General features: G+C 38.2%; 3 protein-coding genes across 3 annotated transcripts; 2 read left to right on the top strand and 1 right to left on the bottom strand.

Annotated features, from left to right (window-relative positions):
* The first annotated feature begins 1,123 nt into the window (after positions 1-1,123).
* On the top strand, positions 1,124-8,563 carry LOC145909330 (uncharacterized). Its single transcript, XM_082996724.1, has 9 exons — positions 1,124-1,193; positions 1,270-1,436; positions 1,615-1,750; positions 1,859-2,162; positions 3,971-4,046; positions 7,463-7,535; positions 7,667-7,833; positions 8,012-8,147; positions 8,256-8,563. The coding sequence occupies exons 1-9, from the start codon at positions 1,124-1,126 to the stop codon at positions 8,561-8,563; spliced, it is 1,437 nt and encodes a 478-aa protein (XP_082852850.1).
* On the bottom strand, positions 4,068-5,818 carry LOC145908105 (uncharacterized). Its single transcript, XM_082995289.1, has 6 exons — positions 5,791-5,818; positions 5,505-5,590; positions 5,277-5,443; positions 5,016-5,151; positions 4,604-4,907; positions 4,068-4,210 (listed from the first exon to the last, which is right to left on the bottom strand). The coding sequence occupies exons 2-6, from the start codon at positions 5,569-5,571 to the stop codon at positions 4,201-4,203; spliced, it is 684 nt and encodes a 227-aa protein (XP_082851415.1). The 5' UTR covers positions 5,572-5,590; positions 5,791-5,818; the 3' UTR covers positions 4,068-4,200.
* A 2,594-nt stretch (positions 8,564-11,157) lies between the features above and the next one.
* Positions 11,158-16,158, top strand: LOC145909329 (uncharacterized). Its single transcript, XM_082996723.1, has 9 exons — positions 11,158-11,227; positions 11,371-11,537; positions 11,665-11,800; positions 11,904-12,207; positions 14,778-14,901; positions 15,182-15,269; positions 15,333-15,499; positions 15,607-15,742; positions 15,851-16,158. Exons 1-9 carry the CDS (start codon positions 11,158-11,160, stop codon positions 16,156-16,158), a joined length of 1,500 nt encoding a protein of 499 aa, XP_082852849.1.
* Positions 16,159-16,632: the final 474 nt, after the last annotated feature.

The following is a 16,632-nucleotide window of genomic DNA, read 5'->3' as shown; positions in this document are numbered from 1 at the left end:
ATGAAAATTTTGATAGATTAAACACACATGACTGTTAAGAATACAAAGACGGTGAATGAACACATGTTTTTAGGTTATTCACCAGTCCTTAATTTATGATGTGTTTCGTTGGTCAGAGGGCATATTTTCTGCTTTTGAGACAATTATTATTAAATAAAGCTTTTCAATTTGCATTAACCAACAATTTGATAACAATATACAAGTTATGTGACGCAAAAAACAGTCATACAAGACAAGTTTTTGCAAAAAGTTTTGAACACAAATCAATATTTTCGCATTTTTTGCTGATAATAGAATGTTTTTTTTACTCGACACTTGAAAACTGAAAAACCTCTTGAAATCGATGATTCATTCGAACAGTTGAATCGAGTTCGTCAGCGAATTGGGGCGACAATGCTGGGAAGTCTTGCTGAGTCATCACAGCGTACGTCACAATGGTTCTACCGTCTAAAAAATCCACTTCTTTAGCGCTAATGCAGAAAATGTAAAGATAATGGGGACAATGTAACAAGTATCCTAAACGAACTAATATTCTTAATGCAGCATCCCACGGCGCTGTGGACAAAATGAGATATAACGGTTTAAGAAATAATGCTGTAATATTGGATCAAATTTTAAACGGTAGCGGAGAGAAACGTTAGGTTTACGACAGAAAACAAGTGCAGTTCGTCCTTTAAAAGATGTCAGGAAATTACTTTCAAAATAGCTTAAAACTGCCCCAAAAAACACCAATACCGTTGCCCAAAAACATGATGTCCAAACGACTCACTCAAGGGGAAACTCCCACGTAAAATTTGCTGACCAGAGGTCGATAGTCGGTGTTACCAATGACGTCATAACTTGTTTTTCATTTTTCGTCGAAATCGGATCAAACCAACGGCAAGCACCTGCTCGGCCTATAAAATGTGCGCCGACTCCTCTGCAAATCATACTCAACTCGTTTAACAAACGTACAACAAGAATATTCAGAGAGAAGCAAGAAAAAGATTAAAGGTATGTCTCAAGTTATAATTTTAAACTTTTTCCTCAACAATATAATATAGTACTGGATTTTTTATATTTTAATTATTTATTGAGCACAATAATATTGAGGGTTTCAATTCATGAAATTCTATTACAGAAGATGAATTCGATGATTTTTACCCTTTTGTGCATCTTTGTCGCATCAAGTCATGCAGTCAAGTATTATCCAGGTATTGTAAACTTAGGTTAGGAAAATGCTGAGAGGGTTAAGAATTGTGCTTACCAAATGTGATTTTACTTTACAAGTTACCTTCAACGATCTCGGATGTTGGAAGGACACTGGAAACAGAGCAATCCCTACAAGAGAAGGAAATCCGATTCTTGATGGAGCAAGTTACCAAGCAAGAGTGAATGCGATCGCAAAATGTGCCAGAGTCGCTCACAACAATGGTGATGACGTATTCGCTGTCCAGGTAGGTTTCCATTTCAAATTATCTTTAATTATGTCTAAGGGATAATTACTAAGTGTGACAAAATATACAATAACCTGAATAAAAATCAACGGCCTACCAATTAGAAAATATCCAAAATTCTAACCATTATTACCACATATGAACGGATGCATGACAATATAAACTTTTCCATTTACAGCACGGAGGTTGGTGTGCGAGTTCATCTACAGCAAGAAGCACTTATAGGAAATACGGAAGAAGCACAACTTGCAAAACAGACGGTGAAGGTGGACCTTGGGGAAATCAAGTTTACGAAATCGACAGCATTTCACGAGGTAGGAAAAAAGTTAAAAAACTTAAAGTACGAATCTACCACCAGTTATCCCTTACTTTCGGAACTGTGTAATTCATTGGTTTATTGACGTTAATATTTGATATATTAGTGTCACTTACCAACCTGGGTTGTTGGCGGGACACTGGAAATCGTGCCATCCCCACCCTAGAAGGATTGGACCGAGTTTTGGATGGACCTTACCAACAACGCCAAGAAGCGATCGCTAAATGTGTGCAAGCCGCCCACGCGAGAGGATACAACGTCATTGCGTTGCAGCACGGTGGTTGGTGCGCTGGATCACGTGACGCAGTACACACATACAAGAAGTATGGTTCGAGCACTGCTTGTGGCAATTCTGGAAAGGGTGGACCTTGGGCGAACCAAGTTTACCGAATCGACATTGAAGTTAACACGTAAGCGACTTTTCTATTGCGGGAGTATTGTACACAATTCTTTCCGGCATTTGTGTAACACTGTTTTCTATTGTTTATCAATACAAGCACATTGAAAACGCCAAATTCGATTAATAATATTTGACCAATCTTACGTTTATCTTTATTTTTTTCAGAACATACTAAAACATTCCACTGGCGATTGGGATCCGGAAAACCATCATATGTATTTATTATGTGCTGTGTTGTTTCGTACGGCAATAAAACTAGAGCGAATAACTGTTTTGTGAGGTTATACGTGACGTTGCTGCAAACTGAAATGCCAGCGGACGCATTACGCCGTGCTGATGCTGCTAAGAAAATTGTCTTTTTCACTTTTGTTTTAACCTCCGCCATATGCTTTATTGTTACGGAATTATTTCGGCAGCGCGGGAATTGAGACTATTATGGGTTTAAACCCCCTACCACCAAATACAGCCCTAGAGCCTCAAATAAGATCTGTACCCCAACGCTGCCTCCCTAATTCGGAAATGCCCGGACCCTCCAATAACGGCTCGTCACTATAGCCAAAATACCTCATACTGGTTTCACTAAATGGGCGTTTGACTTGAATAAAACGTACGAATATTAAAATCTACGATACAAATGCATAAAATACCAACATACATCAATAAACCCTTCGGTGCAAATTACTCGACTACATTCAACAACCACTGTACAGCACGACGCCCATCTCAAGACTAACGGGTCATACACGCAGCACTACTTGCACTGACCAATCAACCAATCAACGAACTGCACGTGAACCAATGGAGCGTGACGGAATGTGGCAAACATAGAACAAAAAGTCTATAGTGCGGAAATAAAATGCAAAGGGAAATTTGACAAAACGTGAGTGCAGGAAACCGATGAAAACAAAATAATATTTCGATGTGTTGTGCAAATATGTAATAAAGAGTACTTCAAATAAACAACACAGATAATCAAAGAAAACACAAAGCGTTAGTACCATGTGTCGAATTCGAAACACTATTGACACCCCGCGATGAAACAGTAGACTTCTTGTATAAACTGTAAAGAATACCAATGCCTGCAGACAACACAGCCCGAATGCAAAGTTAATGCGAAAAGCTTACATAAAGACATACTGTTTTCGCAGCCATTTTAAATCGAATGCCTAGCATGCGGTAAATGGTAGGTCACCTCAAAGAAATAACTTGTCGGTATAGTTATGATACGTGGCAGTTCAATAAAATAAATTAAGCAGTTCTACTTTGGTTTAACTGATTAGATTGTTGCCTGGCTAACAAACGAATGAATAAGTGTGCTAATATTGGGATCTGTAGATAAGCGTATGCACACTCTTTCACCCTGCAAGGTATCATCAGTGCAGTTGGTTATTGTGGCACTGAGCTAAGCTATTAAACTAGCAGGCACACAGGTTTCCAGTTGTTGTACCTAGGCCTAATATTGTTGTCTCTGAAATATCATTGCCATCTTCATGAAAGGAAAATAGTCTTTGCCAACCACGGCTCCAAGAGTCGCATGGGGTCCTCAAACATTTTTTCACGGCTTTCAAGATTAGAAACGTTTGCAGAAAATGTGGGCCTGAATTAAGGAACCGAGTATTTTTAGTTCATCCAGCTACAGGAAACTAAGTTGGTAAATTGCTGGGCCCAATGTGCGATTCAGTCGATATAGTTTAGTACAGACGTACATACATGCAAAGTTGTGTATTGTATTAAAGGGCAATCAATTTTGAATACTACAAATATTAATAATAATGCAAGAAATTTTGATAAAAACTATTATTTATTAATACTTTTAAGTCACTTGAAAATGCATGAAACCAATTACCATCAGATTATACAACCACAGATCATCAACGTGATTCGTTCTTTGAAGGTATTACAAGTGTATAAAGGCGTTCGAAATCTCAATAAAGCGATGATAAAAAATGCACATTTTGCAGTTTTGTTAAATTGCTTGATAAGTGAAATGGTGCAAGTTGTCATGGCAAACCGTTTCTTCGCAATATAAGTGAAATCCATGAGTTTCTTCAGTAAGTTCTGTAAAAGTAAAAACGAAAATATTTTAACGCAGTCAAGTCACGATACTGATACTGTACGAGATTTAGTAGTGGTACGCGTAAGGCATCACAGTGGCACCAAAAAACATTGGACAAAAATACTTGGTGTGGACAAACTAACACATAAAAAAATGATTAGAAATCATACATTCAAATACGGTGCTTAAATCCCGCGACCAAAACAAAGTTTTTTAAAGGGGCTACTTCACTAGATTGTGACATGTTTTTGATAAAATGCACTAGTGGTTTTGCAGCATGCAGGACTTTTCAGTACGCGATACAATTTTTGTTGGGAACCATTCTTTTGATCCGATAAACATATCAAACGTCGGAGTTTAAAATTTTGCGTTTTTCTAGAAGAGATATTACTTACGTCGTAACGTCAGTGTCGATTCGGTAAACTTGGTTTGCCCAAGGTCCTCCTTTTCCGGCATTGCCACAAGCAGTGCTCGAACCATACTTCTTGTATGTGTGTACTGCGTCACGTGATCCAGCGCACCAACCACCGTGCTGCAACGCAATGACGTTGTATCCTCTCGCGTGGGCGGCTTGCACACATTTAGCGATCGCTTCTTGGCGTTGTTGGTAAGGTCCATCCAAAACTCGGTCCAATCCTTCTAGGGTGGGAATTGCGCGATCTCCAGAGTCTCGCCAACAACCCAAGTTGGTAAGTGACACTAATATATCAAACATTAACGTCAATAAACTATTGAATTACACAGTTTCGAAAGTAAGGGATAACTGGTGGTATATTCGTACTTTAAGTTTTTTAACTATTTTCCTACCTCGTGAAATGCTGGCGATTTCGTAAACTTGATTTCCCCAAGGTCCACCTTCACCGTCAGTTTTGCAAGTTGTGCTTGCTCCGTATTTTCTATAAGTGCTTCTTGCTGTGGATGAACTTGCACACCAACCTCCGTGCTGCAAATAACGCAATGCTTTCCCATAGTTTATGAGTTCTGCATATCAAACCTTGTCACTTTTGTGAGATTTTTATCCAAACAGCTATGGCGCAATACTAACTGACGTCGTTAAAGGGTCTTTACCTGGACAGCGAATACGTCATCACCATTGTTGTGAGCGACTCTGGCACATTTTGCGATCGCATTTACTCTTGCTTGGTAACTTGCTCCATCAAGAATCGGATTTCCTTCTCTTGTAGGGATTGCTCTGTTTCCAGTGTCCTTCCAACATCCGAGATCGTTGAGAGCAACTTAAGCACAACAAAATTATTTGGCCATCTCTGTAACAAGCAGATTAATTTTCACACTTACCTGGGTAGTATTTGACTGCTTTGCAACAAGCGACCACGGCAAGAATAATTACAATTGAAATCTTCATTTCGTACAAAGATGAGTTTCTGAAAGCAGGGTAATGTTAGTAAATCGTTTAAAAAAATGCTAGAAGCTTGGTCTAAATCAAGTATATAATATTATACTACAACGGTTTGTATATTAGTCTTATTTACGAATAAAACCATGCAACATTTGAATCTACACGTCAGTAACAATTTAAACAGCGGAATGAAACAGCAACATAATATTAGAAAACGCAACTTACTTTCAGTTTCTTCTTTTGTGGTCTTTCTTTAAATTCAACACACGATTGATGATTTCGACCAGAACGTCTGCACCTTATATACCAGTTCAAGGTGTTTTTTCCGGCGTCCGAACAATCTACGTCATCTACGTCAAATTTGCGTCAGATAGCCGCAGGTGCGTAAGATACAATGACCAGTCAGCTGGAGTTCATTTGTTCAAAAAATGATTCAAACATGTTCAGTAATAATTTGGTGCCGTGAACATTGAAGCCCTACAAAGGGAAAGAAGTTTTACAGCACATTATCTCTTTTACTGGAGGAATTACGCTTGGAATGGGAAACTCCAGCCAAGAATATAATTGCTGAAAACCTCGATAACAATTCCGAGTAACTGTGACTCACCACAGAATGTCAGTTTAGTGTGAATTGTTTTGCAGCAACTCCACACCAAATTTCCTGTTGCTGCTCAGATAGATACTTATGAATTACAGATAGATTATCCCTCGCACCTCTGTGATAAAATAATAAAATTTCCACCTTTGTTCAAAAGTATGGATTATTCTCAGGTTTGCTTGTCCATGAAAATTTTAATAGATTAAACACACATGATTGTGATGAATACAAAGACGGTAAATGAACACATGTTTTTAGGTTATTCACCAGTCCTTAATTTATGATGTGTTTCGTTGGTAAGAACGCATATTTTCTGCTTTTGAAACAATCATTATTAAATGAAGCTTTTCAATTTGCATTAACCAACAATTTGATAACAATGTACAAGTTATGTGACGCAAAAATAATGTCAAACAAGACAAGTTTTTGCAAAAAGTTTTCAACACAAATCAATATTTTCGCATTTTTTGCTGATAATAAAATGTTTTTTTTACTCGACACTTGAAAACTGAAAAACCTCTTGAAATCGATGATTCATTCGAACAGTTGAACCGAGTTCGTCAGCGAATTGGGCGACAATGCTGGGAAGTCTTGCTGAGTCATCACAGCGTACGTCACAGTGGTTCTACCGTCTAAAAAATCCACTTCTTTAGCGCTATTGCCGAAAGGGTGAAGATAATGGGTACAATGTAATAAGTATCCTAAACGAACTAATATTCTTAATGCAGCATCCCAAGGCGCTGTGGACAAAATGCATTATAACGGTTTAGAAGTAATGCTGTAATATTGGATCAAATTTTGAACGGTAGCGGAGAAAAACTTTAGGCTTACGACAGAAAACAAGTGCAGTTCGTCCTTTCAAAGATGTCAGGAAATTACTTCTAAATAGCTTAAAACTGCCCCAAAAACACCAATACCGTTGCCCAAAAACATGATGTCCAAACGACTCACTCAAGGGGAAACTCCCACGTAAAATTTGCTGACCAGAGGTCGATAGTCGGTGTTACCAATGACGTCATAACTTGTTTTTCATTTTTCGTAGAAATCGGATCAAACCAACGGCAAGCACCTGCTCGGCCTATAAAATGAGCGCCGACTCCTCTGCAAATCATACTCAACTCGTTTAACAAACGTACAACAAGAATATTCAGAGAGAAGCAAGAAAAAGATTGAAGGTATGTCTCAAGTTATAATTTCAAACTTTTTCCTCAACAATATAATACAGTAATTGAATTTTTTATATTTTATTTATTGGGCGCAATAGTATTGAGGGTTTCAGTTCAAAAAATTCTATTACAGAAGATGAATTCGATGATTTTTACCCTTTTGTGCATCTTTGTCGCAGCAAGTCACGCAGTCAAGTATTATCCAGGTATTGTAAACTTACTAGTATGTTGCTAACGCTGCCAGGCATACTATTTAGTAATAAATTGTAAACTTACGTTAGGAAAATGCTGAGAGGGTTAAGAATTGTGATTACGAAACGTGATTTTGCTTTACAAGTTACCATAAACGATCTCGGATGTTGGAAGGACACTGGAAACAGAGCAATCCCCACAAGAGAAGGAGATCCTATTCTTGATGGAGCAAATTACCAAGCAAGAGTGAATGCGATTGCAAAATGTGCCAGAGTCGCTCACAACAATGGCGATGACGTATTCGCTGTTCAGGTAGGTTTACAATTCAAATGATCTTTAGTTATGTTTTAGGGATAATTACTAAGTGTGACAAAATATACAATAACCTGAATAAAAATCAACGGCCTACCAATTAGACAAAATCCAAAATTCTAACGATTATTACCACATATAAACGGATGCATGACAATATAAACTTTTCCATTTACAGCACGGAGGTTGGTGTGCGAGTTCATCTACAGCAAGAAGCACTTATAGAAAATACGGAAGAAGCACAACTTGCAAAACAGACGGTGAAGGTGGACCTTGGGGAAATCAAGTTTACGAAATCGACAGCATTTCACAAGGTAGGAAAATGGTTAAAAAACATAAAGTATGAATATACCACCAGTTGTCCCTCACCTTCGTAACTGTGTAATTCATTGGTTTATTGACGTTAATATTTGATATATTAGTGTCACTTACCAACTTGGGTTGTTGGCGGGACTCTGGAGATCGCGCCATCCCCACCCTAGAAGGATTGGACCGAGTTCTAGACGGACCTTACCAACAACGTCAAGAAGCGATCGCTAAATGTGTGCAAGCCGCCCACGCGAGAGGATACAACGTCATTGCGTTGCAGCACGGTGGTTGGTGCGCTGGATCACGTGACGCAGTACACACATACAAGAAGTATGGTTCGAGCACTGCTTGTGGCAATTCTGGAAAGGGTGGACCTTGGGCAAACCAAGTTTACCGTATCGACATTGAAGTTAACACGTAAGCGACTTTTCTATTGCGGAAGTATTGTACACAATTTTTCCCGGCTTTTGAATAACACTGTTTTCTATTGTTTATCAATACAAGCACATTAAAAACGCCAAATTCGATTGATAATATTTGACCACTCTTACGTTTATCTTTATTTTTTTCAGAACATACTAAAACATTCCACTGGCGATTGGGACCCGGAAAACCATCATATGTATTATGTGCTGATATATGTGTTGTTTCTTACGGCAATAAAATTAGAGCGAATAACTGTTTTGTGAGGTTATACGTGACGTTGCTGCAAACTGAAATGCCAGCGGACGCATTACGCCGTACTGATGCTGCTAAGAAAATTGTCTTTTTCACTTTTGTTTTAACCTTCGCCATATGCTGTTGTTACGGAATTCTTTCGGCAGTGCGGGAATTGAGCCTATATGGGTAAAAAAGTATGGGTTTGAGCAGCGTCCCTTACCACCAAACACAACCCTAGAGACTCAAAAAACGGCCAAAATACCTCACACTGGCTTCATTAAATATGCGTCTGACTTGAATAAAACATACAAATATTAAAATCTACGATACAACATACATAAAACACCAACAAACATCAATAAACCCTTCGGTACAAACTACTCGACAACATTCAACAACCACTGTACAGCACGACGCCCATATCAAAACTAACGAGTCACTCACGCAGCACTACTTGCACTGACCAATCAACCAATCAACCAATCAACGAACTGCACGTGAACCAATGGAGCGTAACGGGATGTAGCAAACATAGAACAAAAACACTATAGTGCGGAAATCAAAACAAAGGGAAATTAGATGAAACGTGAGTGCAGGAAACCGATGAAAACAAAAGAATATTGCAATATGCTGTGCAAATACGTAATGAAGAGCGCTATAAATAAACAACACTGATAATAAAAGAAAGCACAAAGCGTTGGTACCATGTGTCGCATTCGCAGTTCGCAGCACTATTGACACTATCGATGAAAAACAAGTAGACATGGACTTCCACTTGGAGAATCTGTAATGTATAAAAAATTCCAGCACCCTACACAGCCCGAGTGCAAAGTTAACTCGAAAAGCCGTCATGTTGATATACTGTTTTTACAGCCATTTTGAAATGCCTCGCCTGTCTTGCTAATAAATTTTACGGTCTTTAAGAATCGAATCTCCATCTATGGTAGGGATTGTTCTGTTTCCAGTCTCTTTTCAACATTCGAGGTCGTTTAAATGTAACTTTATACAAATACACCTCTTGTCGTTTTATACTGCCACGTTCTCTCTTATTACTAAATAATCGGTCACCTCAACGAAATAACATGTCGAATAACACGTGGCGGTTCAATACAATAAATTAAGCAATGCACGTGCAACTTGTTTATAAAAGAAATGCCAACCTGTACAACAAACACCGAAATGTAAAAGAAGTCTTAGAGGGGATATACTATACTCTATTGCATTGACTTACGCAACACACGCATGAAAAATCCGGCAAAGATTTCGTCGCCTTAAAAATATTGTAATTGGGATTGTCCATTTAAAAACGTCCATTAAGTTAAATCTCAGTTATATTCGGCTGTCTGGTGACAGAAGTTCTCAGTGAAACCTAATTGTGACTTGATTGCCGCAAAAACGTGCAGAACATTTTTTAATATCGGCTGAAAACTTGTCCCCAGTTATTGAGAATTTCAAACAAAAAAAAAGCTTCACGAGTCTAAGAAGAACGATTTGCAAAACAAAAGTTACAGCTCGGATAATTTGAAGTCGTCGCATGCCTGGGTGTTTTTGTGAAACTGTAAACGAATAAAATTGGTGGAAACTTCGAGTCGAGTAAATTTCTCGGAAAGCGATGAATCACGACGGGAGTGGACATGAATTTAGCAAGAAAAATTAGCAGTAACCCAAGAAGAAATAGCAGCAACTGAAGAATAACTAACAGCAACTGAGGCAATAAGGCAATTAACACATGCCCTGTTTTCAGTCAACAAAAAAGTGATATTCATAGCATCTAATATTATCGCAGTCATGTTTTACAAGAAACGAAATATAAATGTTTCGGAAATGAAAAATAAACGTTCGACTTGAATAACTTAAATTTTGTGTGAAATATACTTTGTTATAACTTACATTAGACCGTCAGCGCAGAGTAGCCTGGGCGTTAACCAAGTTAGGGCCACGCAAATTTGGGCTACACTATTTCATCAACATATGTTTGTAAAATAAAGTGACAAGTTTCACGTTGCTCCTTGTTTGTCCAGCTTAAACCCGGTACTGTCCGCCCTACGGCTGGGAGGTTACCATGACATTCAAAATATCAAACGACCGAAAGTCGGAGTTTTCGATGACGCGTTAGGTTGTCATTAACTTTTTCGTCGAAACTCTAGCGGACATTGAGCAAAAGTACCTGGTCAGATTATAAATGTGTGTAGGTTTTCTCTGCAAATCATTCCTGACTTGTTCAGCAGATATAAGTTACAACAAAAGAGTTTCGACAACAGCAAGAAATATCAAAGGTATGTCGAATGTTGTAATTGCAATTTTTTTGGGGAAGTCATGTTTGATTTACGTGACATTTTGAATGTTTTACAGAAGATGAATTCGGTGATTTTTGCCCTTTTGTACATCTTTGTCGTATCCACACAAGCAGTCAAGTATTATCCGGGTATGACCAACTTTTCCTATAGTTTACGTTTTAATTGTCCGAATTTAAATCAGGAATTAAACGCCAGATTGAAATGACAGATGTGAACATGTGAACATGATAATCAAACCATTAACGTTAAATGTTGTTGATATTGTACATAGTCACCATAAACGATCTCGGATGTTGGAAGGACACTGGAAACAGAGCAATCCCTACAAGAGAAGGAAATCCGATTCTTGATGGAGCAAGTTACACAGCAAGAGTAAATGCGATCGCAAAATGTGCCAGAGTCGCTCACAACAATGGCGATGACGTATTCGCTGTCCAGGTATAACGAAATCTATACAGACAACCGACTATAGTTAAAAAAAATAATTTCTTGCCGCTAAAACTGCTTAAGAAATAAGTGGACTATTTTTGCACCTTGAAGTAATTTTGTTTTTTTCTCATTACAGAACGGAGGTTGGTGTGCGAGTTCTGCCACAGCAAGAAGCACTTACAGAAAGTACGGAAAAAGCACAACTTGCAAAACTGACGGAGAAGGTGGACCTTGGGGAAATCAAGTTTACGAAGTCGACAGCATTTCACGAGGTAGGCAAAAAAATTGGAAACAGGAATGTTATTACACCTCTCATCCTTTCCAAGGGCTGTATTTCAGTTTGCAAACGCTCATTGCAAATGTTTTGAATCGCAGTGTCACTTACCAACTTGGGTTGTTGGCGGGACACCGGAAATCGCGCCATCCCCACCCTAGAAGGATTGGACCGAGTTTTGGATGGACCTTACCATCAACGCCAAGAAGCGATCGCTAAATGTGTGCAAGCCGCCTACGCCCGTGGATACAACGTCATTGCGTTACAGAACGGTGGTTGGTGCGCTGGATCACGTGACGCAGTACACACATACAAGAAGTATGGTTCGAGCGGTGCTTGTGGCAATTCTGGAAAAGGAGGACCTTGGGCAAACCAAGTTTACCGAATCGACACTGAAGTTACCACGTAAGTTACGATTGGTATGCCAAATTATTGAACAATGAACAATAGGCTCTCTGGATTTTTGTGTAATATATGACGGTGCATCAAGTACAACCACTTCCACAAGTTTTGTTTTTATTTTAATTTTTAAACCACTCTCATGATTTACCTTATTTTCAGAACATACTGAGTGAGACCACTGCCACATGGACACAAGAAACTAACACATGTATATATTTCATCTCGTGTTGTGTATTGCAATAAAAAAACAGAACAATAACCACCTGCTTTGTAAGCTTTTACGTGAGGTCAATACGGAACAGCCTTGGCTGAAAATCCTTGTAAACACCGAATATAAAACAGCGATCTGTTCAAACTGGACTTTGGTTTGTCCTCAGAGCCATATGCTGTTTAATCAATGAAAAACCAGCCATGAACCTATTGTTTATCTAAATCAGTGGTTCTCAACTTCAGGGTCGCGGTACACTTACATACTCTTGATTTTAGGCAGGTTTAATATAATTCAGAAACGCAAAAGCATAGTGCGAATAAAACTTTAACAAATTGTCTGAATTCGGGGCATAAACCCGCACATTTTCACTCAAAGCTTTTAGTTGCCATGGAATCGCTGATTATGTAGTAATTGTTTTGCACTTTTCCTAAACACTTTTGGATTGGCTCTTATAGTCATATCAGTTACCAAAAATGGAGAAACGACATATCTTTAACATTTTCTGTAAACTTACGTAAACTGATTGAACATATTCAAAATTAAACCTTCTTTTATCCACATGCGAACGATAATAACTTTCACGAAGTACGTTTATACATTGCAAATATAAGCAAACCACTTCACTGCAGTTGCTAATTTATAATTGCTGGTCACAAATACTTTGCACATTATAAAACAATGAAACCTTTACGCTTTAACATATTCTTTCGTTGTGCGTGTAATAGAAATTGCGCACCAACCGTTGTGAACAAAGTGCAGAATTATTCAAATAGAAAAACACATTGATTGTTTTTCTATTTATATCGGTAGAAACTTCAATATTTACATCATGTTGCCAGGATATTCTAATCTGTATACAAAATACAACGTTTCCATTGTGGTGAGCCACTCTCACACATTCAGCGATCGCACTTTTGCTGCGTGTCTTCCATCAAGAATCAGACTTTTCGCTTTTGTCGTGAAAAATGTTTATACCTAATCGCACTTAAAGTGTATAGGAAATTTCTTTAATTATTGACAAAAATAACGATTCGAAAGTTTTAAGTGTATTTATATAAAAGTAAATTTGTCGTACCAGCATAGTATTGCGCAATACATTCTGGATGTCAGAATCATGCACAGAAATGCAAAACAATCTTCTTGATCTTCTTTCGCGACCATACGTGTTAAATATTTTCGATTTCTCTGTCTAGTTTGAATGAGAATGGATAGCAAAAAGTTTGTTTCGGATTTTTTAATCTTAGCATGTATTCCTTGTGTACGGTCAAGTGAGTTTCTGCATAGAGATACGAAAAACATTTGACCAGCAAGTCAATGAAAATTCCACCATTTGCCCGCTGGGCACGAGTTTGGTTTCGTTGTCATTTCTCCTTTGCGCACGATGACCAGGTTAGTTCAGATTGACTGGACAAACAAAGATTTACGTTAAATCAGTAATTGGACGATTATACCCCGTGTTCGGAGTTGACCTTTTAAAAAACTCAATTGCAAATCGCAAACAACATGCATATTAGCATTGGTATGTTGCTCATAAACAATGCGTTTGTTTGATTGGTGTATAATGATGCAATAAGTGAGTGTTTATTTTAAACAAGTAGCAACTTGGTCCTCACTCTGTTGGTCGCTCTTAGTTTCATTTTTTGCATATGAATTGCGATAATGCTTTGATTTTTAAATTAAATTAACATAAGTCCTCACAGTAAATTCAACAGTTACAAACAGTATTGCTACTTTTGCAACAAAAGAAAAAAATTTAGCTCTTTGGTTTGCAATTTTTAATGCAAGTATTTCGTCAGTTTCTTCAGGTCGAAAAAATACTATCAATAGGTTGTAGCGAAAATGTTTAAAACCATAGAAATTAGCAGTTCTGTTTGGTGGTGACCGAATGATATGTCCTTGTCTATTAGATATAAAAGTAACTACTTACAAAGAGTAGGCGATCGACGCCATTGCGATCTTTCATTATAAAAAAAAATAAGTATTTGTTTTGTATAAACGTCATATTTATTGTGCTGTTCCTGCTGTCAGGCATTGTAATTTTGAAGAATTGTTCTACTGGCGTAAAGTTACGAGATTTTTGTTACAACCGAAGTTTCTTCCACCATCCGGTGAAACTTCTTCAGGGTTGTGTGAAATCATCTTTATTTTCTGTATTTCGTATTTCTGTTCATTGCTTTTATGAAGAAGTACAAAAACGGCGTGTGGGCGACTAATATTTCTTTTGTTGTTTTTTTTAATAAAAATATCGCACTGACGCCGATCGTCTGCCACTCTTTATAGGTAGTTATTTAAAAGGTTACAACACGTAAGATCCCGGTCGCTTTGTTTGCTTCGTTAAAGGTGATTCACTGCATTCTAAAAGGTGCAAGTCGATTATCGACGTCAGAGATAATCAGTCAAGCACAATCTCTAGGTCATTATCAAATTTTAACAAAAACAAAACCGTCACCAGGTCCGTTAAACTCACGACCTCCGGCTATCATGACGTAATCGTTTGACAACCTCTGACGTCTCAATGACAAGAAAAACTGCTTGAGCAGATATATAAGGTGCAGAGGTTTATAAAATAAATCACTTCAAGTGTTTTAGTCAAGGGTTGGCCAACGAAACAGATAAAAAGGTTAGTTACTGATCTATTTGAATTGATACTATAACTATATCTAATTAAACAACGAAACATAATGATCAAATAGTGTCGTACATTTACGCCTGCATTGCTCTTCTCAAACAAACCTGTAAATTTTTTTTATGTTTAGCATTTTCTAGAAAAACTTCTCGAACGCCATGAAAACTTACGAATTATTTGCCATCGCTGCGATTTTTTCAACATGCAACGCAATCAAGTACTACCCTGGTGAGTCTTATTAAGGAAATAATTTCCATTTACGCAAATAACGAATGTCAAATATTTTGTCAGTAACCGTAAACGATCTCGGATGTTGGAAGGACACTGGAAACAGAGCAATCCCTACAAGAGAAGGTGATCCTATTCTTGACGGAGCAAGTTACCAAGCAAGAGTGAATGCGATCTCCAAATGTGCCAGAGTCGCTCACAACAATGGCGATGACGTATTCGCTGTTCAGGTATTTTCCTCCAATGGCTGTTCTTTAGCAGGATATATTTTCTTAATCTTTTACTAAAATCAAAAATTCAGTCTATCCAATACCAGCAACTTTGTATCATATTACAGCACGGAGGTTGGTGTGCGAGTTCTGCTACAGCACGAAGCACTTACAGAAAATACGGAAAGAGTAGTTCTTGCGAAGACGACGGAGAAGGTGGACCTTGGGCAAATCAAGTTTACGAAATCGGCAGAATTTCAAGAGGTTGGTGAATCACACTGTGAACTCGTTACTTTTCTTGTCCACACCTATTGTACTCACTTTACGGATAGAATAAAACTACAGGTTTTACCATACATTCTTGTATATTAGTGTCACTTACCAACTTGGGTTGTTGGCGGGACACTGGAAATCGTGCCATCCCCACCCTAGAAGGATTGGACCGTGTTCTTGACGGACCTTACCAACAACGCCAAGAAGCGATCGCTAAATGTGTGCAAGCCGCCCACGCGAGAGGGTACAGCGTCATTGCGTTGCAGCACGGTGGTTGGTGCGCCGGATCACGTGACGCAGTACACACATACAAGAAGTATGGTTCGAGCTCTGCTTGTGGCAATTCTGGAAAAGGAGGATCTTGGGCAAACCAAGTTTACCGAATCGACTATGAAGTTAACACGTAAGTTACGAGGAAATTTCAACTAAATATTTGTCATACTTGCCGATGTGACGTTACTCAAGTTTTTATTAAACCCTAACAATTTTGCTTGTGTTGAAACAACTGAATAACCTATACTCGTTTCTTTTAAATTCCAGGACCTACTGAAGAAGACCCTGGACTTACAACCATAAATATTTTTCGTATATGACAGTGTTACTTTTTTTACTTGTATGTAAACCATGCAATCTCGTTTTGTGAGACTGCAATTGTCTAAAGGTGTTTTGCGATGAACAATAACGTGACATATATTTAAGAGCAGGGAACGTGTATGCCATGTTCTCGTGTCCTGGTGCAGCATTACGGCGAATTTGCCAATAAACTACTGAGTTAACTTGTGAAATAAACTCTTCTTGGAGGCGAGAATAATTGTGATTCATATAAACGCCCCAGTGAAACCAAAAATGATCACCACTGGGGCCCTTGACGGGAAAAAACT

The sequence above is a fragment of the Ascidia mentula genome, chromosome 7 (genome assembly GCF_947561715.1).
Source record: "Ascidia mentula chromosome 7, kaAscMent1.1, whole genome shotgun sequence".
Lineage (NCBI taxonomy): Eukaryota > Metazoa > Chordata > Ascidiacea > Phlebobranchia > Ascidiidae > Ascidia > Ascidia mentula.
The sequence above is the reverse complement of the archived record's forward strand: the minus strand, read 5'-3'. Positions and strand labels throughout refer to the sequence as shown.

Coding starts and splice junctions, on each gene's coding strand:
- LOC145909330 (XM_082996724.1), top strand. CDS start 1,124: ATGAATTCGATGATTTTTACCCTTTTGTGCATCTTTGTCGCATCAAGT. Junction 2,163..3,970: donor ATCGACATTGAAGTTAACAC/GTAAGCGACTTT, acceptor AATACTTTTAAG/TCACTTGAAAATGCATGAAA. Junction 8,148..8,255: donor AATCGACAGCATTTCACAAG/GTAGGAAAATGG, acceptor TTGATATATTAG/TGTCACTTACCAACTTGGGT.
- LOC145908105 (XM_082995289.1), bottom strand. CDS start 5,571: ATGAAGATTTCAATTGTAATTATTCTTGCCGTGGTCGCTTGTTGCAAA. Junction 5,444..5,504: donor AGCAGTCAAATACTACCCAG/GTAAGTGTGAAA, acceptor GTTGTGCTTAAG/TTGCTCTCAACGATCTCGGA. Junction 5,152..5,276: donor ATGACGTATTCGCTGTCCAG/GTAAAGACCCTT, acceptor CGTTATTTGCAG/CACGGAGGTTGGTGTGCAAG.
- LOC145909329 (XM_082996723.1), top strand. CDS start 11,158: ATGAATTCGGTGATTTTTGCCCTTTTGTACATCTTTGTCGTATCCACA. Junction 11,228..11,370: donor AGCAGTCAAGTATTATCCGG/GTATGACCAACT, acceptor TATTGTACATAG/TCACCATAAACGATCTCGGA. Junction 14,902..15,181: donor CGACCTCCGGCTATCATGAC/GTAATCGTTTGA, acceptor AGCATTTTCTAG/AAAAACTTCTCGAACGCCAT.